At 41.4% G+C, this 27,618-nt stretch overlaps 2 protein-coding genes and 1 non-coding gene across 11 annotated transcripts in view; 2 read left to right on the top strand and 1 right to left on the bottom strand.

Moving 5' to 3' along the window:
* Positions 1–1,804: 1,804 nt before the first annotated feature.
* On the bottom strand, positions 1,805–27,579 carry LYRM1 (LYR motif containing 1). Of its 5 annotated transcripts, none has more exons than XM_057748737.1 (5): positions 26,549–26,641; positions 10,672–10,723; positions 8,521–8,679; positions 3,158–3,250; positions 1,805–2,028 (listed from the first exon to the last, which is right to left on the bottom strand). In XM_057748737.1, the coding sequence occupies exons 3-5, from the start codon at positions 8,677–8,679 to the stop codon at positions 1,912–1,914; spliced, it is 369 nt and encodes a 122-aa protein (XP_057604720.1). In that variant the 5' UTR covers positions 10,672–10,723; positions 26,549–26,641; the 3' UTR covers positions 1,805–1,911. The 5 variants fall into 5 exon arrangements, with proteins under 5 accessions (XP_057604720.1, XP_057604721.1, XP_057604723.1 ...); XM_057748738.1 differs by having other exon boundaries at positions 10,672–10,738; positions 26,549–26,625; XM_057748740.1 differs by having other exon boundaries at positions 10,672–10,692; positions 26,549–26,614.
* On the top strand, positions 6,582–6,653 carry TRNAE-UUC (transfer RNA glutamic acid (anticodon UUC)). The gene has a single exon. It is a non-coding gene; the product is annotated as a tRNA-Glu (tRNA).
* Positions 27,070–27,618, top strand: part of DCUN1D3 (defective in cullin neddylation 1 domain containing 3) — a 37,776-nt gene continuing 37,227 nt past the window's right edge. For 3 of the 5 annotated variants that reach the window (XM_057748734.1, XM_057748733.1, XM_057748732.1), the window contains exon 1: positions 27,070–27,261. The gene's annotated coding sequence lies outside the window, so the exon portion shown is untranslated. The remainder of the gene's footprint in view (positions 27,262–27,618) is intronic. The other 2 variants (XM_057748736.1, XM_057748735.1) reach the window with 2 other exon arrangements.

The raw sequence follows: 27,618 nt of genomic DNA on the forward strand, positions 1-27,618 counted from the left end.
TGTCTGTTGAATAGTTTTCAGTCCTTGTCAGCACTGGAAGAAAATTTCATCGAAAGAGGGGATGTAGGGGATGCCTTTGAAAGACCAAAGAAGGAGATTTTATAGGGTTGGACAGAAAATGAAAAGTTATTATAAACAAATAGGTTTCATGGAAAGTTTGGCAGGAAATTATGTTTTTGTGTAATAGAACATGCATCTTTGCAAAGGAGGCTAGGCATATAAAATTCACAGTTAGGTAAGATTCCTGGCACACAGAAGGTACTTGGAGGTTAGCTAGCAATTAGATGGACTTCCATTTTGGAGGAGTCTGGGTAGGAAGGATGGTTTCAACCCCCCACAGAGTAAGACAAAAATTGCATATTCAAAATCATCTTGAATTACTTAGAGACAATGATGGAGACAGCAAGTCGTTTCATTCAGTTCAGCACAGCCAGTTTTTCCTCTAATGCAAGAACAGGTCACTGTTTCACTGACTGACCACCAGATAAAGTAGCTGGCTTGAGTTCACAGGCCTTACATTGCTTTAGAAATACTTAACTTTAAACATTAGAACCACCTCTCGGTAGGGAAATGCTTTCACAATGAGATCAGATAGAAGGAGAGTGATTGATGGAACAGCAGATTGATGTCTCCTAACACAAGCTAGGTTGGGGTATGTGCTCACTGAATGGCCATGGAGTGGCCAACATGCCTGCCAGCACATTTAAATTTCTCTCTCTTCATCAAAGGCCTATAGCTGCATTTGTGTTAAATATGTACATGCTATAGCTCTGCTGATACAGTATTATATTTGCTCTCCATGTCACTGCCAAACCCTGCGATACTTATCCTGAGCATGAGAAAGCATGCTTCTGCTCACAGGAACAGGTTTTGAAATTGAAATATATACATATTTTAAATCAGAGAATCCGTGTGACAAGGGAATCCTAAATCTAGGCATGGGCAGGAAGTTATCAAACTGCTGCTTTTGAGGAGCACAAGGCCATTTTGGAAAACAATACAGAAAGACCAAAGTCAATAGGGATTTTTCTTTATTGGTGATTACCCATCCCCTTTGGAGGTAAGAGGGAATGATGCTGGTGTACAAATGACCTGCCATGGGACCCTCACCTGTATCCATACATGCAGGGGTGTAAGTCCTTTGCGTTTTGATCTCTACTTGTCCCATTTCTGTTTGGATATCATTTGAAAGCCAGCTTAGCTCTTGTACTTCCCAATTATGTTAAGGTAAAATTCTCATAATGAGTTTTATGAGTTTCAGTATGAGTTTCTGCTGAGCCTTTCAGATCCTAAGTGTATCCAAAGTAATCACAGGCTTTGAGATAAACTAAACACATGCTTTTACCTAAGACGTGCACTTTTGTGTGTATGCATCTCCAGGGCACAGATGGGTCTCATATAAAATTTCAGTGAAAAGCCATGATTGATCCAATGATGCACTTTTTAAGGGGAGTTTATCTGGAAATTGAAAGTGCCAAAAAACAACAAAGCACACACAGAAAGCCCACTTTTAAGCAAATCTATAACTTGAAAAAAAAAAGCCTAAAAATATTCTGAGGTGTGGTGTATAGTTTTATATCAGCCATGAGAACTTTCAGCAACTGGCTAATTTCTTCATACAGCTGGCATGTCTGGTGATCGGATTTCCCTCGAAGAGCTTTATCACCTTTCAGTCTTCTGCCCTAAGGCCTTAGTCTTGTTTCCAAATGATGCTTTGGTGAGGATATAAGGTCCATGACCTTTAGGGTTAGTGTGTGATGTGTGAGCACACATCATGGGGTGAGTAACAGTGTTTCAGAGGCTTTAAGAAGATATTTGGATTTTTGCTCATAATCAAGAAGAGCTTTGTTGTCTTGTTTACATTTAAGGCCTAGTTGGCTCATCTTTCTCAGAAAAAAACTTTTTCCTGGGTTAGGAAATTTCATCGTGAGACTTGAGATATACTGGTTTGGAAAATTTCCTCAGTTTCTCCTGGCTTCGAAGTCCCCGGCCTCGTAGTGGGATAAGGCCCATAGGAGGCAGATGAATCTGAATAATAAGAATAATGATAATATTAAGAATTATAATCATCACAGCAGCTTACATTCACTGAAGATTTACTAAGTGCCATGCTTTCTGCTAAGTGCTATATATTCTTGATAGTCATACACATTAATCCTCAGTAGAATCTCATAGAGAATTATTATTCTAATATTCATAGATGAGAAAATGGAGGCTCAGGAGGTTAAATAACTTGCTCGAGATTAGACAGTAAGTGGCAGAGCAAGGATCTGAAGCCAGATCTGTATGATTCCAAAGCTTGTGCTCTTCTTTGCCATACTTTCTGCATGGAGGAAAAAACCACAGATCACACAGTGAGATGAGAGTCCAAAAAAGGTAAGGAAAAATGTGTATACATAAAGATGTTCTGTGCATAGTGGAAAGCTGGGACCAACATAAATGTCTAGTGAAAGGGTGCTGGTTAAATTATGACATATTCTTACAACAGGATACAATGCACCCATGTTAAAAGGTGGAAGCAGAGATATCCAAAAGAGAGGACGTAAAATAAATAGGCAAAAAACAGTATGCCTAGGGTCCCGTGTACTTTAGGTAAAGAAAATGTATGTACATGAGTATAGGAAAAAAGACTAAAAGGATATATTACCAAACTATTAGGCTGAGCCAATACAATATAATTGCTGTTTTTGTAGGTCAAGAATAGAATACCCACAATTTTATATGGTCCAACTTAACAGTTACAGTGCTCACTTCCACAGGGTGAGAATTTTTGACAATTTTCACATTCTACGTTATGCATTCCATTAATGTTTGAATTTTATTCTTTTATTAACAATAAATCTGTATTTTACAATAAGGAAAATAAAAATATTTCCATAAAAAAGGTGAAAGTCAGAAGAGAAAGCTATATAAAGGTGAGCTGGCTTTCCCTTCTATATATGGAAAAGTTGTACAAGTAGGAGAAATCAGGCATTCACTGACATTTTAGTTTGTTGTGATGGTTTGGTGGCCATGCAAGGATAGCTTACTTTCAACATGCCTGCTACGGTAGCTCTAGACTTCTTGGCAAACATTAGCCCTCTTGGTACACATTCTTGGAAATAACTGGGTTGACAAGGATAAGTACACACCACGTGTGAACTGGAGTCATACTCACTGGCCTTGGATAAGGAATCTGGTAATGTAGTCCAATTTCAATCCTGGCTGTGCATTCATCTATACACTGTTTAATCAGGTCTGTGTCTGTTAGCTATTAAGAGGGAAAAATAGGTGAGATTGCTAGCATCTTTCCATGCTACATGAAGTATAGGTATACATTTTCTTAAACTTTTTCAGTTCATTAGCCACTAAATTAAATATTGGTAATTTGAAAAATCAAAAGCAATTTAATATGAAATTTCCTGTGGATTAAACTTTTAAAAATTATTGAGGTAGATAATACAAGTACATGGTAAAAATAATTCAAAGAATACAAAAAGATATGGTGAAAAACAAAATCTCCCTCTTCCTCCAGTCTCCCAGTTCCCCTTCTCAGAGACAACAATTATCAGAAGTTTCTTGTTTGTTCTTCCACGGATACTCTGTGCATATATAACTACACCTCTGTAACTTAGTATTTTTTCTTATAAAAATGAAAGTTCTGAACCTTGATTTCTCACTAACAACCTGAAGCTCCTTCAATGTTTACACATGCAGGCTGTGCCATTTTTTTTTTAACAGCTGCACAAAATTCCAACATAAGGCTGTATTATAATTTAACCAACCTTCTACTGATGGACATTTAGGTTATTTCCAATTTTTTGCCATTATAAACAGTGGATCCAGGACTTCCCTGGTGGTGCAGTGGTTGAGAATCTGCCTGCCAATGCAGGGAACATGGGTTCGATCCCTGGTCCAGGAAGATCCCACATGCCATGGAGCCACTAAGTTCCATGTGCCACTGAGCCCACGCTCTGTAACAAGAGAAGCCACTGCACTGAGAAGCCTGCGCACCACAACGAAGAGTAGCCCCTGCTCGCCACAACTAGAGAAAGCCTGCATGCAGCAACGAAGACTCAATGCAGCCAAAAACAACACCACTACCACCACCACCACCAGTGGATCCCTCTAAAAATTTTTTGGCTCAAATGCAAATATATTTGAAAGGTCAGGGACTTCCTAGGTGGTGCAGTGGTTAAGAATTCGCCTGCTAATGCAGGAGACACGGGTTCGATCCCTGCTCCAGGAAGATCCCACACGCCACAGAGCAACTAAGCCCATGCACCACAACTATTGAGCCTGTGCACCTAGAGCCCGTGATCCGCAACAAGAGAAGCTACAGCAATGAGGAACCCGCGCACCAAGATGAAGAGTAGTCCCCACTAGACTAGAGAAAGCCCGTGTACAGCAACAAAGACCCAATGCAGTCAATAAATTAAAAAAAAAAGAAATAAAGAAAGAAAAGAAAAGAAAGGTCATTTCCTAGAGAGAGAACTGCTAGGTCAAAGGGATCATGCATTTTTAATTCTCACAGATACTCCCTGTAGATTCAAATTATCCTCTAAAAGGTTGTACCAATTTATATTCCTAAGAACAATTCATAAATTATATTTCCACCAACAATGAAAGAGAATGGTTCTTCACACGCTCCCCATGTTGATCAAGTTACTTTCAAGTAACCCAATTGTTTCAGCAAGTGCTGTATAGAAACCCCCTGAGTAAGATACTGGAGAATGATCCACCTTCTGTTTCGAACTGTAAACTGTCTTGCTCATTAGGAGAAGCAGAAATTACATTTGAAATTTCAAAACAGTTCAATTGTGGTAGTCCGATTTCAAGTAAAGGAATGAAAAGTTCACTCTGAAAAACAGAAAGCCAGGTAGGAGAAGGGGAGAAACCGTTTCATTCTGAGGATGGAAAATGAGTCAACACATGGCTCTGAGTTTGCAAGTAGGCCTCAACGCAGGGCTGGGACTGCATCAGCCCTGGATGACACCCACAGTGAAGTCTGGGCCATCGTGGCTTGGAAATTCCAAGGGCATTCCTGTCCTATGGTACCTCTGAGAGCAGAGAAAAGTTCCAGGAACTGCAGTGCAATGCTTAGAAAGAACCACAGCTGAGTCCCTTGGGACAGAGGCTCAGCTTTCTGACCTCTGTATTTCTCAGAAGCTATTGCTCTGATGTTCACCTTGGGAGTAGATTCCCTTGTTCTCATTTGCCCATTAGGATTCAGAGCAATTAATGAGATACCTTTGGGTTATTATTAATCTTTTATAGCAAATGAGGTTACAAGAAACTACTTATGTCTACATTAGGGATTAGGGAGAAAGAAGCCCCTAACAAAAGAGATGGTTAAGGGGGCTGAGGGCTCTGGGGCTCCAGCTGTCCATCCGAACAAGTTGGATTAGAGTTCTCCAAATTCAGTCATTCAGAGGCTGCCTGCATGATTTTGCCATATCCACAACTACCTATGCTAATATTAAACTTTTTCTTTAAATGGACTCTCTAAGCACAGTACTTGCAAAATTATCTGAAACTGTTTTCTTTCTAATAGATGGTAAAACAAGTATGTATTTTAAAATTAAAAATCCATGTACCTCCCCCACCACAGCAAAATTATCTCAATCATATACCATCACTGGCACATACACCTCCCTCTGGCTCACACTACATTGGGCCGATTCAAGCAGAGGCAAACGAAGGATTATTATTGACTTAACTGAAAACCCAAAGGGTCTTGAGCAGTCTTTAGGTGAGTGAACGGGCAAAGGTTTACTGGGCACATACTACTATGATATCCCCAGGACCAGGCTAGACATTGTGAGGCCGTGGTCCCTGCCTTCAACTATCAAGGGTATCACCTGGGAAGAACAACTCTGATACATGAAGCTACAGAAAAGGCACAACAGTATATAATCAACAAGGACAATGACTGCTACAAGACTGCTACATAGGAATTCAGAGTAGGTGGCCATCATGGGGTTGGGTGAGGGCAGAGAACTTGAGGAAGACTTCCTGGAGAAGATCAGCTGAATCAGAGTATTTGTAAGTGCTCATTAATTTAGTGACAACCACAAGGCAGGGACCATGAGACATACTAGAAAAGGATAAGAAACTGTCTATGTGTTCAGGGAACTGACAATGTGGTTAAGGAGACCAAACCAACATAAATGAAACAAACAAACAAACAAAAACAGAATATGATCAGCTAATTAGGGGTAGGTATAGGTCAGTGGTCTGCAACATTTTTGATCTTCTACTTCTTTTAATAAAAAATTTCTGAGGGGCTTCCCTGGTGGTGTAGTGGTTAAGAATCTGCCTGCCAATGCAGGGGACACAGGTTCGATCCCTCGTCCAGGAAGATCCCACATGCCTCGGAGCAACTAAGCCCGTGCGCCAGAACTGCTGAAGCCCGTGCGCCTAGAACCCATGCTCCGCAGCAAGAGAAGTCACCGCAATGAGAAACCCGAGCATCGCAACGGAAGAGTAGCCCCCTACTCTCCGCAACTAGAGAAAGCCCATGAGCAGCAACAAAGACCCAATGTAGCTAATAAATAATAAATAAATACACTTATAAAAAAATTTTTCTGAGCCCTAAGAATTCCCTGGTGGTCCAGTGGTTAGGACTTGGCACTTTCATTGCCATGGCCTGGGTTCAATCCCTGGTCAGGGAACTAAGATCCCACAAGCTGCACAGTGTGGCCAAAAAAAAAAAAAAAAAAAACAAATCTGAGCCCATAGCTCCCATCTGTGTATTTCCGTTTATTAATAATTCTATTATAAATACATACAACATAGACATTTTTAAAGGAGCAATACAAATAAATATAAATAGCGGGTCAACTAAGCCCACACGCCACTACTACTGAGCCTGAGTGCCTCAACTAGAGAGCCTGTGGCAACCCATGCCACAAACTATAGAGCCCACACACTCTGGAGCCTGGGCACCACAACTACAGAGCCCACGCGCCACAGAGAAGAGAAAACTCACACAACACAACTACAGAAAAGCACATGTGCCACAACTGGAGAAAAGCCTATGTGCCACAACTGGAGAAAAGCCTGTGCGCCACAATGAAGATCCTGCATGCCTCAACAAAGACCCGACACGGCCAATAAATAAATAAATAAAAACAAATAAATAAACAAATAAATAGAAACAGCACTTACAATAGTTCATGTCTATTCCTCCAAGGACTATTCAGGACCTCAGAGGGTATATACACTCTGATGTAGTATGCATGGTCTATGCTAAGAGCAGAAAAAGTTCACAAGCAGGTTGGTATTAAAAGCAGGGAGACTTCAGGGATTATGAGAAGGGAAGTATATTGTAAACTGAGAGGGTTTCTTGTGTAGCATTACCCCAACAGTAATTTTATATTTCTTTCCATCTAACTCTGAAACATCTTTCAGGGACCCTCTTTTGGTTTTGCTCAGTTATATCCCTGATGTCTAGTCTGGTGTTTGGAATGTGGTAGACATTCAACTACTTGCTGAATGAAAGAATGAGAGCAAAGGGTCACAAAGTAGTGGCAGGAGCTATGACAGAAATGGGCGAGCTGGGAAGGGGAGGTGTTCTTGTGGAAAGATGAGATCTGCATTGGGCTATTACACTTGTGGTGAGTTCCTGCAGGTGGCTGATGGGAGGCCAAGATATGGGATCTGGAACCAAGGTCTCTGGGCCTCAGTGCAGAGGGCTGACCTTCAGAGGACACTGACAGCTGGTAGGAGAGTATGTGAGGACAGAAAAAGAGACTGAGAGGGAAAAGTAAAGAGAGTAGATGGTCAGGAAGTTTCATGAAGTGAACAGTGACAGCTCTGAATCTATGAGATCAATGAGAAAGAGGCAAGAGAAGTCAGGAGCTAAAAGCCTCTTTCCATGCTGAGAGCCAGGCAGGCTTCCTAAGGAGCCGACAGCTAATGCTTTATGGTTTGTTAAGTCAAGCCTCTTGGAATGGTTTTTGGATCCCTGGTGTCTGGGTTCAACTAGCTAATGGAGGCACTATTTTACCCAATTCTGAGGTCCCAAAGGGCAAAGTCTCTCTGTAGCCGAAGAGGCCTGAGTTCAAAGCTAAGTTATGAAGGAAACCCTTGTCTTAATCCTATTCTCGTCCCTCTGAATGGGTTTATACTTGGAGGCTCTGAATAGCTTATGAATTGAAAAAAAAAAAAAAAAACTTAACTGCACACCTCCTGTGGGAGTGGCTGACAACAGGCACAGTGTGTGAGGAACCGATCCTACTCTGAAAATTCTCAGGGGCCTGACTCAGATCACCTGGCTCATGGGGTCTTCTGAGGATGCTGAGCCACTTACCAGCTGGACTGAGACCTAAAAAGAGTGAAGTGAGAAACCTGGGCTAGGCTCTGCTTTTCGGTGGTTGGGCAAGGCAACGAGGCTGTGCCTCTGGCCTCTTCCTGCTCCGTACTCTGTCACTGTGACTGGTGCTGCTCAGTCCTCTCAACTTTAGGACAAAAAAGAAATGAACAAACACCACAAGAAAATGCTCCCCTCCTTGCAATCTCAAACTGGGACCTACTTACATTTTTGTTTTTCTGGAACAGAGTTCTGGCTTCGTTTAATATGTACTGTTTTTCTTTAATGGTGTCTTCCATCTGCCCTGATGCAGCCTGCCATTTCCTCACAAGCCTGAAAATTCTGCGGTAGAGGCCAAGAACTTCTTGTCGTGTTGCCGTTGTCATCTTCCGACCCACCAAAATAGAAGAGGGAAAATTTGCACAAAAATTCAATTTAACAGTAGGCAGTGAGGCAGCTGTACATTTAAAATAAAATCAAGCTCTTTAATTAGTCTAGAAATAACTGCTCTTTCTCAACAGATCTGTTTGGTAGCACTGCCAGAACGGTGTTAGGTGAATACCAGCAATCTCTTAGATGGCCTTGTACATCACCCCATGGTTGAGGTTGCTCAGCCTTGCTGTTTGCCATGATGGTCATTTTTACGAACATGAAAAAACCAAATGCACATTTAATGTTCTTTAAACCAGTATGTTCTTTGCCAGAATATCTTAGGAATGATGCGTTTAGTGTGTTTTCTGGTAAAATTATATCACTAACCTGAGTGCGTAGGAGAAGGCACATTTTGAATAACTGAATTTTCTAGTTAAGTGTGAACTTGAGTTTAACACAGGGGTTGCAAACTCAAATGCCACTGGCGTCTGGCAGGTAAGAAAATGAGGGAACCTGGCCAGGTGAGGACAGTGGCCAACTAGAGAAGACGTGCCCCCTTGAAAGGAGACAGCTCCTACTCAGCCCCAGCCAGCTGCTTTCATGTAGAATTGAGGGACTAAGGGTGCCAGATTTCCTGATAGCTTAACAATAGGCGGCAGTGAGATTTTTAAAATATGAAATTTCAAAAAAGACAGTAATTCCTTATTCTTGAAAATGCGAGTACCAAGAAGACCAAATAAAATGAGTCTGCAGACTCAATTCCACCCAGAGCTTGTCAGGTTGCAAACTTTTTTTTTTAGTTCATCATAACTGTGTTGAAAATATTGCTCAAAAGTGTTGGGCTACTTCCTTGTCCACATAAGAAGTGTATAATAAGTACAACTGAAAATCTTTCTGATGACTGAAGATCTTGTGACCCCTCCGAATTTTTACTCTGAAACATCAGTTTTAATTTCAGAGGATTTGGCTAAGAGAACCAACCCAAGTATATTCCTGAAAGCTAATTGTATTTTTAAAAACTGAATTCCTGTTACTTTAAAGTTATTAGTATTATAAAATATTCCATATATATAAAATATATAACATAATTAACAGTCATATATTCATAAAGAATCTTAAAGAATAAAATACATATAGTCGAAACCCCCATTGTACCCCTTCCAAATCAAATCCCCCCTCCTCTCTCCTAGAAGGAACCATGATCCTGACTTTGTTATCTTTCTCACATATATCTTTACGCTTAACATTATATAACATTGCTTAGCAAATTAAAAACTTTATATATCTGAAAGGTATTATGTCCTTCTACGACTTGCTTTATTTGCTCGTATTTGTACAATCCATCCATATTGTTACGTGTAGCTGTAGTTCGTATAGTCTCACTACTGCAATTCAGGCCATTGTGTGAAGATATCACAACATACTTGTCTATTCTCCTGCTGATGGACATTAGGCGTTTTCCCTCTTCTCTCTATTTTTTTCACTTATGCAAAAACTTCAGCCTGTTTCTTTACTATTTACTTCTACATCTAAAAGAAATTCAGGGAGCTTGGCCAAGATGGCAGAGTAGGAAGACTCTGAGCTCACCTCCTGTCACAGGCATACCAACATCGCAGCTGTTGATGAGAAAGACCAGAATCTAGCAGAAAAGATCTTCTTACAACTACATATATAGAAGGAACCACAATGAGATGGGTAGGAGGGGTGCAGTTGTGGTATAGTCAAGACTTGTACCTCCAGGTGAGTGACCCACAAACAGAAGGATAATTACAATTGCAGAGGTTCTCCAGAAGGAGCAACAGCTCTGAGTTCCACATCAGGCTCCCCAGGTCGGGAGTCTGGCATCAGGAAGACAAGCCTTAAGAATGTTTGCCCTTGAAGGCCAGAGAGACTTACTTTTGAGAGACCCAGAGGGCTGTGGGATATAGAGACTATTTTTAAAGGGCACATACAAAATGTCACACAGGCAGAAGCAGTAATTTGAAAGGAGCCTGGGTCAGACCTACCTGCTGATCTTGAAGTGTCTCCTGGAGAGAGAGGAGGCAACTGGTGTTTGTCCTGGGGACACAGACACTGATGGCAACCATTTTGGGGAGCTCGTTCTACCATGTGGACACCAGTCCTGGCAAGTGTCATTTTGGAATTCTCTCTCTAGCTTATTAACACTGGGACCTGGCCCCACCCACCACCAGCCTATCTGCACCAGTACTGGGATGCCTCAGGCCAAGCAACTAGCTGGGCAGAGACACACCCCACCAACCACCAGGCAAGCTGCCTTAAGACTCCCTGAGCCCACAGCCATCTCAGGACACAGCTCTGTCCACTACAGGGCCCAGGAACCTGCCCCACACACCAGTATGCAGGGACTAGCCCCAAGACTCCCAGGACACTGCAGCCAGGGACAACTGGACTTAGCTATGCCCACCAGTGGGCCAACACTAGACCCAGGACCACTACAGCCCAGCAGCCTGCCATGGCAGGACCCAGCCTACCCATCAGCAGGCTGGCACCAGACCCAGGACCCCCTGGGTCCCAGCCCCACCCACCAACAGGCCAACACCAGCTCTGAGACATCTTGGGACCCTCAGCTGGCTGCTCCAGGATCAGGCCTCATTTTCCAGTGGGCTTGGGGACACCCCACACCCCACAGCCAGCTGTGTCAGGAAACAGCTGTGTCCACCAGCATGACTCTGTAAACACCCACCCCAGAACCTGGCTCTGCCCACCAGTGAGCCAGCACTAGCCCTGGAACCTCTCATAGTTTTATAGCCAGCTGCCTCGTGACCCAGTCCTACCAATCTGCACTTGGCAGCATCCAAACAAGACAGGGCCTGGTAAGTAGTTAGACCAGGGGCCAGATACACCTATCAGACTGCCCACAGTAGTCAGCCTGCCACAGCTGAACGACCGGTGCAGCTCACATAGGGGGACCCCCTCAAGCATATAGCTCTGATGACCAGATGGGAGTGTGATGCTGGGATGCACAGGATGTTTCCTACAAAAGGCCACTTTTCCAAAGCTGGGAAACTAAACCAACCTACCAGATACATAGAAATAAAAATTGCAAATTAGGCAAGATGAGACGACAGAGGAACATGATCCAAATGAAGGAATGATATAAAACCCCAGAAGAAGAACTAAGTGAACTGTAAGTAGGCAATTTACTCAATAAAGAGTTCAAGGCAATGATCATAAACATGATCAAAGAACTTGGGAGAAGAATGGATGGACAGAGTGAGAAGTTAGAGGTTTTTAACAAAGAGAAAATATAAAGAACAACCAAACAGAGATAAAGAATAACTGAAACGAGAGAGTAGTGGAAATCACTGGAGCTGAACAGAGAAAAGAGTAAAGAATAAAAAGAAACAAGGACAGTTTAAGAGACATCTAGGAAAAAAAACAAGCATACTAACATTAACATTATAGGGATCCCAGAAGAAGAGAGAGACAGAAAGGGGCAGAGAGCATATCTGAAGACATAATAGCTGAAAATTTTCCTAACTTAGGAAAGGAAACAGACATCCACGTCCAGGAAGCACAGAGAGTCCCAAATAGATCAACCCAAGGAGGAACACACAAAGACACAATGTAATTAAAATGGCAAAAATTAAAGATAAAGAGAGAATATTAAAAGCAGCAAGGGAAAACCAACAAATTACATACAAGGGCACTCCCATAAGGCTATCAGCTGGCTTTTGAGCAGAAACTCTGCAGGCCAGAAGGGAGTGGCATATATTTAGAGTGAGGAAAGGGAAAAACCTACAACCAAGAATATCCCACCTGGCAAGGCTTTCATTCAGATTTAATGGAAATATCAAAAGTTTTACAAAGAAGCAAAAACTAAGAGTTCAGCACCACCAAAAAACCTTTACAAGATGTTAAGGGACTTCTCTAAGTGAAAAAGAAAAGGCCACAACTAGAAACATAAAAATTACAAAAGGAAAAAGGTCATTGGTAAAAGCAAATATATAGTAAAGGTAGTAAACCAACTACATACAAAGCTAGTAGGAAGGTTAAAAGACAAAAGGAGTAAAATCATCTATATCTGCACTAAGTAGTTAAGGGACACACAAAACAAAAAGTTGTAAAATATGATGTCAAAAACAGTAATTGTGGGAGGAGGGAAGTAAAAATGTAGGGTTGTTAAATGCATCTGAAATTAAAAGATCAGCAGCTTAAAATAATCATATATATACATATATATATATATATATATATACACATATATATATATATACTGCTATACATAAACCTCATGGTAACCACAAACCAAACATCTATAATAATACATGTAAAAACAGAAAGGAATCCAAACATAACACTAAAATAGTTATCAAACCATCACAAGGGAAAAGAACAAAAGGAGAAGAAAGGAACAACAAAAACTACAAAAACAAACCAAAAACAATGAACAAAATGACAATAAGTACATACCTATCAATAATTACTTTAAATGTAAGTGGACTAAATGCCCCACTCAAAAGACACACAGTGGTTGAGTGGATACAAAACCAAAACCCATATATATACTGTCTACAAAAGACTAGCTTCAGATCTAAAGACACAAACAGACTGAAAGTGGAGGGATGGAAATGTGTATTCCATGCAAATAGAAATCAAAAGAAAGTCTGGATATCAATTCATGTATCAGACAAAACAGACTTTAAAACAAAGACTGTAACAAGATACAAAGAAGGACATTACATAATGATCAAGGGATCAATCCAAGAAGAAGGAATAAAAATTGTAAATATATATGCACCCAACATAGGAGCACCTAAATACATAAAGAAAATATTAGCAAACATAAAGGGAGAAACTGACAGCAACACAATAATAGCAGAGGACTTTAACACCTCATTTATATCAATGGAGAAGATCATCCAGACAGAAAATCAATAAGGAAATACTGGCCTTAAATGACACATCAGACCAATTGTACTTAATAGATCTATACAGAACATTCCATCCAAAAGCAGCAGAATACATATTTATATTCTCCAGTATAAATCACATGCTAGGCCATAAAACAAGTCTCAGGAAACTTAAGAAAAGTGAAAATCATATCAAGCATCTTTTCTGACCACAATGCTATCAGACTAAAAATAAACTACAAGAGGAAATCTGCAAAAAACACAAATAATGTGGAGGCTACATAATATGCTACTAAACAACCAAATGACCCTGAAGAAATTAAAAAAAAAATTAAAAATACCCAGAGACAAATGAAAACACAAACACAATGATCCACAATCTATGGGATGCAACAAAAGCAGCTTTAAGAGGGAAGTTTATAGTGACACAAGCTTACCTCAGTGAAACAACAAAAATCTCAAATAAACAACCTAAACTTACACCTAAAGGAATCAGAAAAAGAAGAACAAATAAAATCCAAAGTTAGTAGAAAGAAAGAAATCATAAAGATCAGAGATGAAATAAATGAAAGAGACTAAAAAAAAAAAGTAAAGATCAATGAAACTAACAGCTGTTTTTTAGAAAAGATAAACAAAATTGATTAATCTTTAGCCAGACTCATCAAAAACAAAAAAAGAGAGGGCCCAAATCAATAAAATCAGAAATGAAAAAGGAGATGTTACAGTCAACAGCACAGAAATACAAAGGCTCATAAGAGATTACTGGGAACAACTCTATGCCAGTAAAGTGGACAACAGAAAAAAAAATGGACAAAATCCTAGAAATGTACAACCTCCCAAGACTGAACCAGGAAGAAATAGAAAATATGAACAGAATAATTACCAGTAATGAAACTGAATCAGTAATTTAAAAATTCCCACCAAACAAAAGTCCAGGACCAGAGGGCTTCACAGGTGAATTCTACCAAACATTTAGAGAAGGGTTAACGCCTATCCTTCTCAAACTATCCCAAAAAATTCCAGAGGAAGGAACACTTCCAAACTCATTCTATGAGACCAGCATCACCCTGATACCAAAACCAGACTAAGATAGCACAAAAAAAGAAAATTACTGTCCAATATCACTGATGAACATAGATGCAAAAATCCTCAACAAATTATTAGCAAACCGAATCCGACAATACATCAAAAGGATCAAACACCATGATCAAGTGGGATTTATCAATACCTACAAATCAATCAATGTGCTACACCACATTAACAAATTGAAAATTAAAAACCATAGGATCATCTCAATAGTTGCAGAAAAAGCTTTTGACAAAATTCAGTATCCATTTTGGACTTCCCACATGGTCCAGTGGTTAAGACTCTGTGCTTCCACTGCAGGGGGCACAGCTTCAATCTCTGATCAGGGAACTGCATGCCACATGGCATGGCCAAAAAAAATTTTTTTTAAGTGGAAAAAAAAAAGAAAAATCAACATCCATTTATGATAAAAACTCCCCAGAAAGTGGGCACAGAGGGGACATCCCTCAAAATAATAAAGGCCATATATGACAAAGCCACAGCTAACATACTCAATGTATGTTGAAATGATGAAAGTATTTCCTCTAAGATCAAGAAAAAGACAAGGATACCCACTCTCACCACTTTTTTAATTCAACATAGTTTTGGAAATCCTAGCCACAGCAATCAGGGAAGAAAAATAAATAAAAGGAATTCAAATTGGAAAGAAAGAAGTAAAACTGTCACTGTTTGTAAATGGCATGCAAACCAGAAAATTACTAGAGCTCATCAATAAATTCAGTATAGTTGCAGAATACAAAATTAGCACATAGAAATCTGTTGAATTTGTCTATACTAACAACAAACTATCAGACAGAGAAATCAAGGAAACAGTCCTATTTACCATTATATCAAAAAGAATAAACTATCTCAGAATAAACCTACCTAAGGAGGTAAAAGACCTATACTCAGAAAAGTATAAGGCACTGATGAAATAAATTGAAGAGGATGCAAACAGAAGAAAAAATAAACCATGTTCTTGATTTGGAAGAATTAACATTCTTAAAATGACCATACTACCCAAGGTAATCTATAGATTCAATGCAATTGCTATCAAAATACCAAAGGCATTTTTCACAGAGCTAGAACAAATAATCTTAAAATTTGTATGGAAACACAAAAGCCTGTGAATAACCAAAGCATCTTCAAAAAGAACAGAGCTGTAGGTATTATGATCCCTGACTTCAGACTATACTACCAAGTTATAGTTATCAAAACAGCACTATACATCATTTACAAAAATAAAGTCAAAATGGATTAAAGACCTAAATGTAAGACTGAAAACCATAACACTCCTAGAAGAAAACACAGGCAAGAACACTGACATAAATCATAGCAACTTTTTTTTGACTTGTCTTCTAAGACAAAGGAAACAAAAGCAAAACTAAACAAATGGGACCTAATTAAACTTAAAAGCTTTTTCACAGCAAAGGAAACCACTGACAAAATGAAAAGACAACTTACTGAATGGGAGAATATATTTGCAAATGACATGACCAATATGCGGTTAACACCCAAAATATATGAACAGCTCATACAACTGAACATCAAAAAAAAAAAAAAACCCAATTAAAAAATGGGCAGAAGACCTGAATAGACATTTTTCCAAAGAAGACATACAGATGGCCAACAGTCACATGAAAGTATGCTCAACATCACTAATCATCAGAGAAATGCAAATCAAAACCACAGTGAGATATCACCTCACACCTGCCAGATGGCTATCATCAAAAAGAACATAAATAACAAATGTTGGCAAGGACATGGAGAAAAGGGAACTGTTGGTAGAAATGTAACTTGGTGCAGCCACTATGGAAAACAGTACGGAGGCTCCTTAAAAAACTAAAAATAGAACACATGATCCAGCAATTCCACTCCTGGGTATGTATCTGGAAAAAAACACTAATTAAAAAAGATAAGTGCACCCAATGTTCATAGCAGCATTATTTACAATAGACAAGACAGATGAAAGGATAAAGAAGATGTGCCATATATACACTATTTTGTACACCTGAGACTAATATAATATTGTAAGTCAACTATACCTCAACTTTAAAAAATGATTAAAAAAGAAGAAATTCAGAGAAGATGGGGGAAAAAATCCCACTACTAGAGGGTTGGGATTAGTCAGATTTAGGAAAATGAATACCGTACTGCCTTTAACAAATCAGCAGGCTGGGAAATCGAGGAGGACAGATGTGGCAAGTGAGTAGCAGAACCAGGCACTGGGACACCTCATTAGGAGTCCTGGGCGTACCTCAAACAGGTCATCTGTCAAGAAGTAGGTTGCTCATTGCCCTTTGAGAACAAGACCCATTTCCAACCCAAGGAGGAGGGGTAATACATGAAGATTGCATGCTTTAGGGTGGCCCTGAGCTTATGGGAATTTGGGCAGCTAAAGAAAGCAGATGGGAGCTGGAAGCAGCTGTGTTTATCTAAAAATTCTAAGTACCTGCAAGGAATTCACCTTAGAGAGAATGTCTGAGTATGGCTGCACCTTCTACTTAACCTGACCCTGATGACCTTCCTTAAGCAATGAGGAATGAACCAAGGCTTTTAACCATTTGATGAAAAGCCTGAAGTCCTACTTCACACAATTCAAAAGTGAAAAGGACTAAAGTTATATTCAACACATCCATTATACCTGATATCCATTCTGACATCCATTATACCTCACAGGAGAAAAATGCTTGAAAAATGCTCTTCATACAAACCAAGAGAGATCATGCATTGTGGCTAATCGTAATGAAAACTCAAGATGAACTGATGTTTTTCCTGGTAAGGAAGCAGGTTTCTGAGTTTCTGGCTCTCCCTAAAACTCTATGGTTTCTTATGAAAATACATGAGTCAGTTCCTGTGAGGAGCAGAGAGTCTGCAACTAACTTCTATTAATGACTGCTTCACTTCCCTGTCATTAACAGATGAAACTTCCTTGACTGCATGACACTTAAGGGGGAAAGTGAAGGTGGTCTGGCATATTAAAATAGCAGCAAACTTCTCCAAAGTCTGACTTTCATTTCTTTCTTTTTATTACTCTTAAGAACCACAGCTTCAAACTATAACTGATCACATACCATAATCTGACACACAAGTCCTGCAATTACGTTATTTAAGGTAACAAGCAGAACTCACAATTGGTATTTAATAGGACCATTTTCAAAACACTTTAATGTTTAAGTGTTTTGAAACTAATCCTGAAAGGGAAATAAGTGATGTCTCCCTCTCCAAACTCAGGTGACCCAGAAAACTCAAGTCCAAAAGATTTCCAAAGAGAGTCTAGAGCTGTATTCTCCCTTATGTACTCTTAACAAGTGGTTCTTACAAAGATTGTGATTCTAGAAACAAAATCAGATAAAATAAAATAAAAAATTTAAAGCTCTTTTCCTTTCGGTTTATACTTTTGTTCCTAGGAAGCAACTTGTTTGGGAAAAGTGCCTTTTCCCTAAGAGTTTTTCTCCCTTTGGAAATAATGGCTTGAAACCAACATTTATTCCTCTAAAACTATCAGTGATTTTTCACTATTGATGCAAGGCCAAGTCAGCCCTTCTTCTTCTTTACCAGCATCAGGGGTTGATCTGATGCAATGGGGTCTGCTGGGATGTCTCCCATGGGTGACATCAAGAATATTAAATTGTTTAGAGGACCACAATTGAAATGCAGTCTCAACTGCCTGTAAAATCAGTTCTTACAGAATTTTTACAGTTAAAGTTTTATAACTTTTATTCTGAGGCTGATATTTCTTCAAAATTCAATTTTCACTTCCTTAACCCAGAATGAGGAAAGATAAGAGTTAGGAAGTGTGCCTCAGAGGAACTGTGACTGGAAACTGGGCTCTTTTCTTCAAATTGTACTTCATGTATAAATACAGTGCTAGGATAAAACTCGTTACCAAGCACCTACCATGTGCAGCCTGTACCATTAAGAAAAGGCTGACAAATGTTGCTGCTAGTGAATTTTGGCCTCGGGTCATAATCACACGTTTCCCCTAAAGCAAGTGTCCCAAACACTGGTTGGGGAGGAAATTTTTCATGTACAATAAAATATTTATTTTCTTAGTTTCTCTTAATGTGCTTTAATAGCCCATCAAACCCAGGATTTAAAGTGATTTCTATTTTGCAGTGATTTAGAGCTACCTTTAAACATATTACAGAAATTTTTAAGCTGGTTTAAAACATAGGTAAATAGTAAAAATTGTGCTGTAGAGTCCCCCAAAACCCAAGTTTGGGAGCTGTAGCTCTAAGGCACTCTGCTGGGTCACGCTCTGGTGCTTGTTCCGGCTAAGCCTTTCACTTAGAATGCCTGTTTTCTGCTGGCCACCGCGTTGCACAGACACCAGTTTACTCAAGCTTTTCTGGAGCATCTTTTTCTCTGCTTCTATCACAACCAGCTATTGTTCTTTTGCAGTTTCACTGTGTCTTTTTCTTCCCAGAGTCTCTGAATTTCTGGAGGGCAGGGACTGCATTTTGCTCACTAAAAGGAATAATAATAAGGATAATAATAACAGTAATAGCTACATTTACTTTGCACTTACTCTGTGCTAGGCTTTCTAGGTATTCCAGCCTATATTCACTCCCATAACCATCACAATTCTGTAAGGTAATTACTACATTATCCTGTTTTACAAAGGAGGAATCTAATGCAAAAGGAGGTTACATAACTTGAGCATGGTGAGGAAGAGGTGGAGTCTGGATTCAAAACTAGATAGTGTGGAGTCAGAGCCCCAACTTTTAATCACTAAATAGGCTGCTCAATCTCAGTAAATGTGGTTGAATGTCTGCTGATTGCTTTAAAGATCTTAGCCAGCTGTGACAATGGGAACTAAATTCTAATCCCTTCCTACAAAGAACAAAAGACCATTCTTTTTGCACCTTGATATGAATTGCAATTACCCTTTTATAAGTTTTCTCATATACCATCTACCCCTCCCCTGCAACTGTCCTTCCTCAGTAATGATGTTACACACCGGCACCTTTAGAGGAGGCTGTGCACTTAACCAGACTGCTCTGCTCTTCTGTTCCCTGCGGCAACCCTGTTCCTGACACTCCAAAGGGAGCTGACATCACAAAAGAGATACCAGCACTCATTACAGTGCTACTACCCTACAGGTCTCACCCTTCCCTCCCAAGCATCTATCTATCCATCCATCTGTCCATTCAACATTTATTCAGTGCCCATGTGCCAGGCATATGCAGTTCTAGACACACAGTGATAAACAAGCAGCCATGGTAACTGTCCTCCTAGAGCTTATATCCTAGTGGCAGAGGCAGACGATATACAAGAAAAACAACTTTTGATGGTGATATGTACTTTCAAGGAATGAAACAGTAATATGATATGAATGAGCAGAGACGGGGGTTATTTAATTTTGGGTAGTCAGTGACATTACAGCTGAGTCTTTAATGGCGTTCAGGAACCTATTAATGGGAAGAGTTCAAGGGAAGGTGATGCAGGAAGAAAGAACAGCGGGAACAAAGGCTATGAGGTGGGGACCAACCTCAATGTTAATACAGTTGAGAGCCTATAGAGGAAGAGAGGCCACAGCTGGACAGAATCCAGCACAGGTTGGGAGAGGCGGCCTTGGAAGGGAGTTTGATTTGTAGTCTAAGAGCAAAAGGAAGACATTAGTAGATTTTAAGCAAGTAAGAGTATCATGGCCTGGTTTACATTTTTTAAAACATGCTGGGTTTTAAACTGTACCATAAGTACTTGCGATTCTACCAGTCTTGCAGATGGTGAAGAGTCTTGCCTAATGCTACCCAATTGACAGCAGAGCTGCGATTAAGAGCCAGAGAAGCTGGATGATTATTTCCCTGACTGCAAGTTTTTATTTTGGAGTCAGTAAAGGAGACTCAAAACTGGCAGTGATCAATTTCCTAGGGGAAAAAAAAAAAAAAGGCACCACCCACTCACTCTTCCACATGCTGTTAATGAAAATACAGTGAAAGGGTCTATGCACTTCTCATGTCTAGATTGTGTTTTGCAGGAGGCCTATGGGAAGATTTGCTAGGACTAGAGGCTTTATCCACTTCACCGTTTTCCCCACCCTTGGAACAGTTTCTTTCACCTTTGGAAAGACCATCACTGCATGAACACTTAGGAGTTTTAGAGATGAAAATTCCCTTTCCTCAGATGAAATTTATAGAAGCATGACTCTGGTTCTAAGGAATGTCAAAATTCCAAATGTTGTACTCCCATGAGGCTTTGCCTTCTACTGAAGAAAAAGTGTTGCAGTACAAACAAGGGACAGAAAAGGCAAGGGAAATTAACCGACTTTCAAACCCCAGGTGGAATGAGACTCTTTCCATTCTTTCAAGATCTGTCCCTAAGTGTAAATTTAAAAAATCATAACCAATGACTATAATATAGTCAAATTTCCAACTACTCCCAACTACTTTATGATTTGGTGGGAGGGAGATAATCAAACTCACCCAGTGAAATCCATCTTATGTGTTGACCAGGAACCAATGGTGACCTACCCCGAGTCCTCCTGCCCTATCTTCTTAGATCTGAGACTCCTCCTTTTTGCCAAATAGAAGACCCCAACGCATATAACTGAAATATTCTTTTTTTTGCCTAACTGCTGATTCTCATCCTTTGGCTTTCATCACCTTTCATGAGGTGCCTTGTTCATACTGGGTCAGCGTCCCTGCTAAGTGTACACTCCTATCATAATGTTCATTCTACTCTATTATAATTTTCTGCTTGACTTACGTTTCTTCCTCCACTGTGTTTGGGAGGGGGAGAGGAGCAGGCTGGGACCTTGTCTCATCCATTACACTCCTAGGCCTGGCACAAAGTTGGTGCTTGAATTACATTTGTTAGAAGAAAAAGTTTACCCACACAGAATAATCACCAGTAATTTCCATTCTCATCCTGAGATATATGCAGTGGTATTTCGACCAGGTTTCACAACAGGAGACCCTAGAGCATTAAAAAATACTAATTAACCCTCACAATGATGTTTTCAAGAGTGGCACTGTAGGTGTCAGGATAAAGAATTGAAGATTTAAGTGTTATTTGACAAGGCAGTTTTCTTACTTCCATCTAGGGCAGTATACACAGCTGTTACATAACCCTCACTCTTAAATTCTTTTAAGGGCACTCAGGGTTTGTCCACAGGACTGAAATGATATACTATGTTTCCATGAAGCTTAGAATCAAAGATATAGAAAAGTAAGGTTTTGACACTTCTTTTCTTATTCCCCCATCCTTTGGGGGAATAAGGTCCATTGCATCCAAATGATCAGGGTTCAAAACCAACCCCAAAAACTATAATTTAAAGCTTTTGTCATTTGGAAAACCTCCAAGGAACTGTGTTCTTACAATGTCAAAGCAAACAGATTTTCTTGCCCCAGATAGCAGAATAGAGAATGACTACCTTGCTTTTAGGCATTCAAAATTTTTCCACATATGTAAAGAACAGGAGATATAATACAAACAATAAACTAACGGGCTCTGGAGTGATCTGGGTTTGAATCCTGACTTCACCACATCAGGCAAGATATTAATCTTTCTGCGCCCCGGTTTCTTAAAATGGGTTAACCACAGAACCTTCTTCAAAGAGTTGTTTTAAGGATTGTTCATAATCCATGTAAATCACTTAGCATTGGGAGCTAACAAAGGCAAATGTTACCTGAATAGGAGGAAATAAAGGAGAAACAATGAGGCCTCTTTTATCTATGCTAAACTTTGTCTGCAGAGGAGGGAAAAGAAACGTGTTGCCTGTTGGTGAATTTATCGCTTTGTGGTAGTAATGGATTTTCCTAAAGCTGTTTCCCTCTGATCATTAATAATCCCTGTACAGTAAAGGGCTATTGTTCTTCAGTATGAGTAAATAACCCTGCCGGGGGCATCGCTTATCTTCAGACCACAGAGCAGACTTCTTACTGGAAATACAATGCAGGTGCCAACACCAAGGGCATGACCAAGCTTCCCTTCCTATTTTTTTTTTCCTTTATCTCTTATTCCTTGCTTATCCTTTGGTGCACTTTTCTCCTAGATCTGTTTTCCTTCCCTACTTTCTGATGTATTCTCATATCCTATACTTTCTGATGTATTCCCATATCTTACCTAAATTGAATAACTTTCAAGCTAAACTATGCGCCCCCCCCATCTCCCCGCCCCCACACACGCCCTGTGTTTCCTGACCTGGATTCAGTTTTTGGTTACTAGAATCCAAAAAGGGAAGTGTAATGCCACACACTGTTTTGCATATCTCAGGATATGCTTGTGTGGTGTACTTAATCATACCACAACTATTCTCTGAAACAGCATCTTTTTACACTGAAATTGACAATATGGTATGTCAGAGATAGGGGTCAGGGAGGAGAGGGTAGATTATATTTTTATCTTACCTAAAGAAAAAGAAATTAGGTTAGGCCCTGTAACATGGGGAATCTTCAGAACACAGGGAAAAACTAAAAATATTTATGCCTGAAAGGTTTCTAAATTATCCCAAACAAGATCATATAAGGCATGTTTATTCATCCTAAATATATCGGCACAGGAGCACACACAATATGCTTGTAAGGGGAACTCCAACCAGGCTATCCTAACCAAGAGATGCACAGCTATTTGCCCCCTCAGGGATAGAAACTCTAAATGGAAACCAAGTTTCAGTCTCTCAGTTCAAAAGAAATGGAACCGTTTCCGTATTATCATATTTTAAGAGACAAAGAGTCAATCAGAAGTTGTGAGAACAAGTTACCAGAAGTAGAAGGTGTGCATGGGGGGGAGGGGGGGGTGTGTGTATGTACTGGCAATGCATGAAAACTTGGTCAATGATAAAGATCAACCCCAGTCATTCATTAGTAACTACCCAGGATTTTGCTGCAATGCAGATAGAAGTGATTGTTCTTTTTCCTCTTGAGAGCAGGGAAAACAAAGAGAACCTCAAACAGGCTAGAGGAGAAAGATAACCTGGCCTGAAAGAGTTAAACAATCTTGGTTATTCTTTAGCTGTTACTACTAACACTTGTAGCTAGACACAAAGCTGATTACTCTCTGACTCCATATGAATTACACCTTGCACCTGACATTTCTTACCCACCCCCGTAGCACCCTTCATTTCAGAAAGAAGGTCATGGGCTGATAATTTCAGGGACACCAGACCCGGTTGCTGCGCTGCCTGATGCCAGCTTTAGCCATGAATTTGCAGAAGAAAAGAATGCAAGATCCTCACCACCTGGACTCTTTTATCATTTACCCAGACTGCGAGCCCCACATATAAAATCTTCCCTTACTCCTGAGGAGCGGGGGGCACAGTTCTTGAGGCGCTAGCCTGCTGTGTCTTCCATTCTGCCTGGCAGAAAAATAAAGCCATCTCTCTCTTCCTCCAAAATCTCTGTCTCCGTATTTCTATTTGGCCTCGGTGCACAGAGTAGCCGTTATTACGGCATCAATTTGAACCCTTCATAGGAACTAGGGAAGTCAACACAAAACATTTAAATTAAAACATTCAAACCCCTTCTTTGTGATAATTTCCCAAGGAACTGGATTAAGAAACAGACAAAGGGCTCTGGTTATAACATTAGATCATCTGACCCCTGATCCAACCATCTGATATATAACTCTCACTCTGCACAGGGGATCTCTACCTTCATGACAGTTTCCAAGTACCCTCCAACTATTGAATGAGCAACTTTCCTCATCTGCAGAGGCATGGGGAGCTGTTTACTAGACAAAGTTTCTTGAGAGTAGGAGATATGACTGTCCATCTTTAGTGTGCAGAATGATTAACACCCAGAGTACCTTCAAGTTCCTCCAGTCCAACAATGACCAATAGAATGTTCTTCAATGATGGAAATATTCTATACCTTCACTGCCCAACAGGGTATTCACTGGCACTGGGCACCTGAATATGGTTAGTACATCTGAGGAACTGCATTTTAAATTTTATTTCATTTAAGTTTACATAGCTAGTGGCTACATATGGAAAGCAGAGCTCTAGACCAAGAATTGCAAATCAAATGCCCACGGGGTCAGGCAGGTAGCATGAGAAGAATCTCATAGGCTTCAGCTGACTGTTGCTGTGTAGGAATCTCAGGCTGGTGTGTCAGATTGTCTCATTTTTCAAATGAAGCTGAAAATCAGATTTTTAAATTTGACAAGTAAATTTTTAAAAATAATTTAAATCAATTTGTTGGCCAAACCGTGTTTGCAGGCAGTATCTGTCTTGCCAGTCTGTAATCTAGGCCAACCCATTAAACTCAAAGAAAAGGGTCTCATTCAAGGCCATTCTGCTGCTCAGTAGGGATCCAAGATTGAAGCCCAGGCCTTCTGATTACTCTTCTGATACACTTTCTAGATTTTATGAAATCAACCATATCTAGTGGTGGTGGTGGCAACAGCAGGAACAAATGCCCCTTTGTCAGAAGCTGTTGAAGTCCATGGTTGATACATTATGGACACAGTGTTCCTTTATATTGGGCCCTGAACTAGGCGCTGAACCAGGAGCCAGCAGGGCACAAAGAATAAATAGATCACAGGGTAGTCAGACCTATAAACAATTAGTAAGCAAAGTAAGGTTTGCTATAATGAACACAAATCACCTGCGCAGGAGTCCAAAAGCACTGAAAGCTGGGAGAGGAAAGGAGGCAAGATATTTGAGCCAGGGCTTCGAGGATAAGTCTCGATGATTATATGAGGGTGGGTTCCGTTATTGAAGGATATTACAGGGCCTCCTTCTATCTCTGAGGCTTTGTATGTGTAGAGTTTCTTCTGCTGGCTTTTCCTTCTCTGGATCATCTCTAAATGTAAAGAGCCCCAAGGGGTTTTAGAGGCCTTCCTCTTAATCTGCACCCTCTTCTTAGGTGATCTGGGAATAAATCGCTGCATTTATTATCTGAGTTTTTCCTTGACTTGTATATTTAACTTCTCAACATGTTTACCTGGATGGTTAACAGACATCAAAACTAGCATGTTCAAAAGAACAGTAGTGCCTTCCAAACTATTTTCTCTTAGGAGTCATCCTTGGTTCCTTCCTTTCCCATACACTTCACATTCAACTTGGCATGTTACCTCTCCCTTGGCCTACTGCAACAGCCTCCTAACAGGTCTGACTACTTCTACCTTTTTCTATCCAGGAGCCAAGAATGATTTTCTAAAAATGTAAATCAGATCTAGTCACTCCTTCTTAACCCCCCCCCCCCCCCCGTAAAAAAACCAGCCAAACCCTCACCTTGGGCTAAAAGCCTATGCTTGATAAGGCCCTGCCATTTTTCCATCACAGACCACTCTGGCTCTCATTCTTTCCTTTCTACTCCAAGCACCTAGCCTTCTTGCCATTTCTTTCCTCGGGTCCCTTCCCGTTGGTTTTCTCCACCTAAAAGGCTCATTCCCTAGCTTTCCTCTTTTCTCGGATTTCTGCATACCTGGCCCCCTCTGAACAGCCTTATCCGATTTAGAGTGGCCCTCCCCCCATCTTCTACCACTTCACCTGATATTACTACTTTTGGGGCATTTCTCACTTACTGATATTTATTTTTTAACTTTCTCACGGACTCCAACAGTCACGGAGCAACAACTTTTGCGGACCGCGGGATTTAAGAAGCTCGTTCTCATTATCTTAGAAAATCTCAGTATTGTGTGGGGGACTCGTTTGTGTCAACCCTTCCTCAGCCAGATGCCTCTCGCCCCCAGATTTGCCCCTACTAATCTCCGACTGACATTCGGGAACCCAAAGGATTCAGAAGTCTCAGATGGGCCCCAAACCGGCATTTCAGCGTTCCCAAACCAGGCCTCCCCTTCCTGGCCCTCGAGCCGCTTCCCTTAGCAAGTTCCCGAGGCCAGCGGCGGTGACACCGAGCCGCCCTCGCGAGGCTGGGGTCACACAGGCTTGTCTCCTAGCAACGTCGCAACCCCCCCCCCCCAATCCCTGCCCCTGGGGAGCCAACCCCTTCCCCTGCCTCCCGCGCGAGTCAGCGTCTCCATCCTCTACACTCACTCTGCGTCAGTCCAGCCTTCCCCCGCCCACAGAAGCGCCGCAGCCTACAACAGGCTGGGAGGAGGCGGCGCCCGGTGCCCACCAGCTGAGCGGCGGCTGATTAAGCTCTAGCAGGTCGGGTAGGCCAGGCCGGACCAAACCACCGCACGGACCTCTGTGGGAGCATTAGTCCCAGGTCGAGGGTAGGCTCGAGCCTTCCTTAACCTTCAAACTCTAGACCACGCTCCGCCGTATACCCAACAATATAGCCAAGTTGATCCTTTCCTTATTTCCCTTTTCCCCCTCGTTCTCCTCCCCCCATTCCAGCCAAAAAAATGGTCCAGTCCATCTTCTCCTAGCTCTCCTTCCGCGTCGCTACGTCTTTGCCCTAACTTGGCGACGGCTTCGTACGTCTTTGCGTACGTCGTGACGCAAACTGCCACTCGTTCCCTCCCCGCCCCTCTCCTATTCCGCCTCCTGGAGCGGGCGGCCTGCGGGGTTACCGGAAGTGATGATGCAGGAGGGGATGGAGAGGGCGGGGCTTCGGGGCGGCTGCCGCCGGTGGGCCGCAGATGAAGAGGAGGCGGCGGCAGTGGTGGAAGAAGAGGCGGCGGCGGCGGCGGCGGCGGGGGTAGGGATCCTGGAAACGCGAGCGGGGATGGTAGGTGTTTTGGACCCGCCGGGCCGCCGTCGTTTCCAGAAAGGGTTTGACTGGAGGAACCTCTGGAGCAGCTGTGAGTTTGAGGGGGGGTTTAAGGAAAGGGGAGGCTTTGGGAGATGAAGTGGCGGGGGTTGGGTACCTTCGAGAAGGGGGGGGTGGAAGGGGAGGAGTGGAAATCAGCGCCTTGTCTGGACTGGTCCCGCTGGAAGAAGAGGCTGTGAGAGGAGCCTGTGGCGTGTCAGCCGCAGGGCTCAGAAAACTTACCTACTGTCCCTGTCTCCCTGCCGCCAGCACCCCTCAACCCAGGGCCTGGGGACCTGGGGGCCGGAGCTGCCCTGGACGGGGTGCAGACTCTGGTCCTCTGCCCCTTGTAAGCGCCGTGAGGTAGGAGCCCAAGCGAGAGGTGGTGGATGAATCTCCAGCTCCCTCC

This window comes from Hippopotamus amphibius, chromosome 9 (genome assembly GCF_030028045.1).
Source record: "Hippopotamus amphibius kiboko isolate mHipAmp2 chromosome 9, mHipAmp2.hap2, whole genome shotgun sequence".
Classification (NCBI taxonomy): domain Eukaryota; kingdom Metazoa; phylum Chordata; class Mammalia; order Artiodactyla; family Hippopotamidae; genus Hippopotamus; species Hippopotamus amphibius.

What these genes read in the sequence shown, in the direction of transcription:
- LYRM1 (XM_057748741.1), bottom strand. Translation starts at nt 8,679, where the DNA reads ATGACAACGGCAACACGACAAGAAGTTCTTGGCCTCTACCGCAGAATT. An exon ending in TGTTCCAGAAAAACAAAAAT is followed by an intron (nt 3,251 to 8,520) that starts GTAAGTAGGTCC and finishes CCCTCTTAATAG; the next exon opens with CTAACAGACACAGACCTGAT. An exon ending in AGATTCCTTATCCAAGGCCA is followed by an intron (nt 2,029 to 3,157) that starts GTGAGTATGACT and finishes CTTATTATTCAG; the next exon opens with ATTCATCTGCCTCCTATGGG.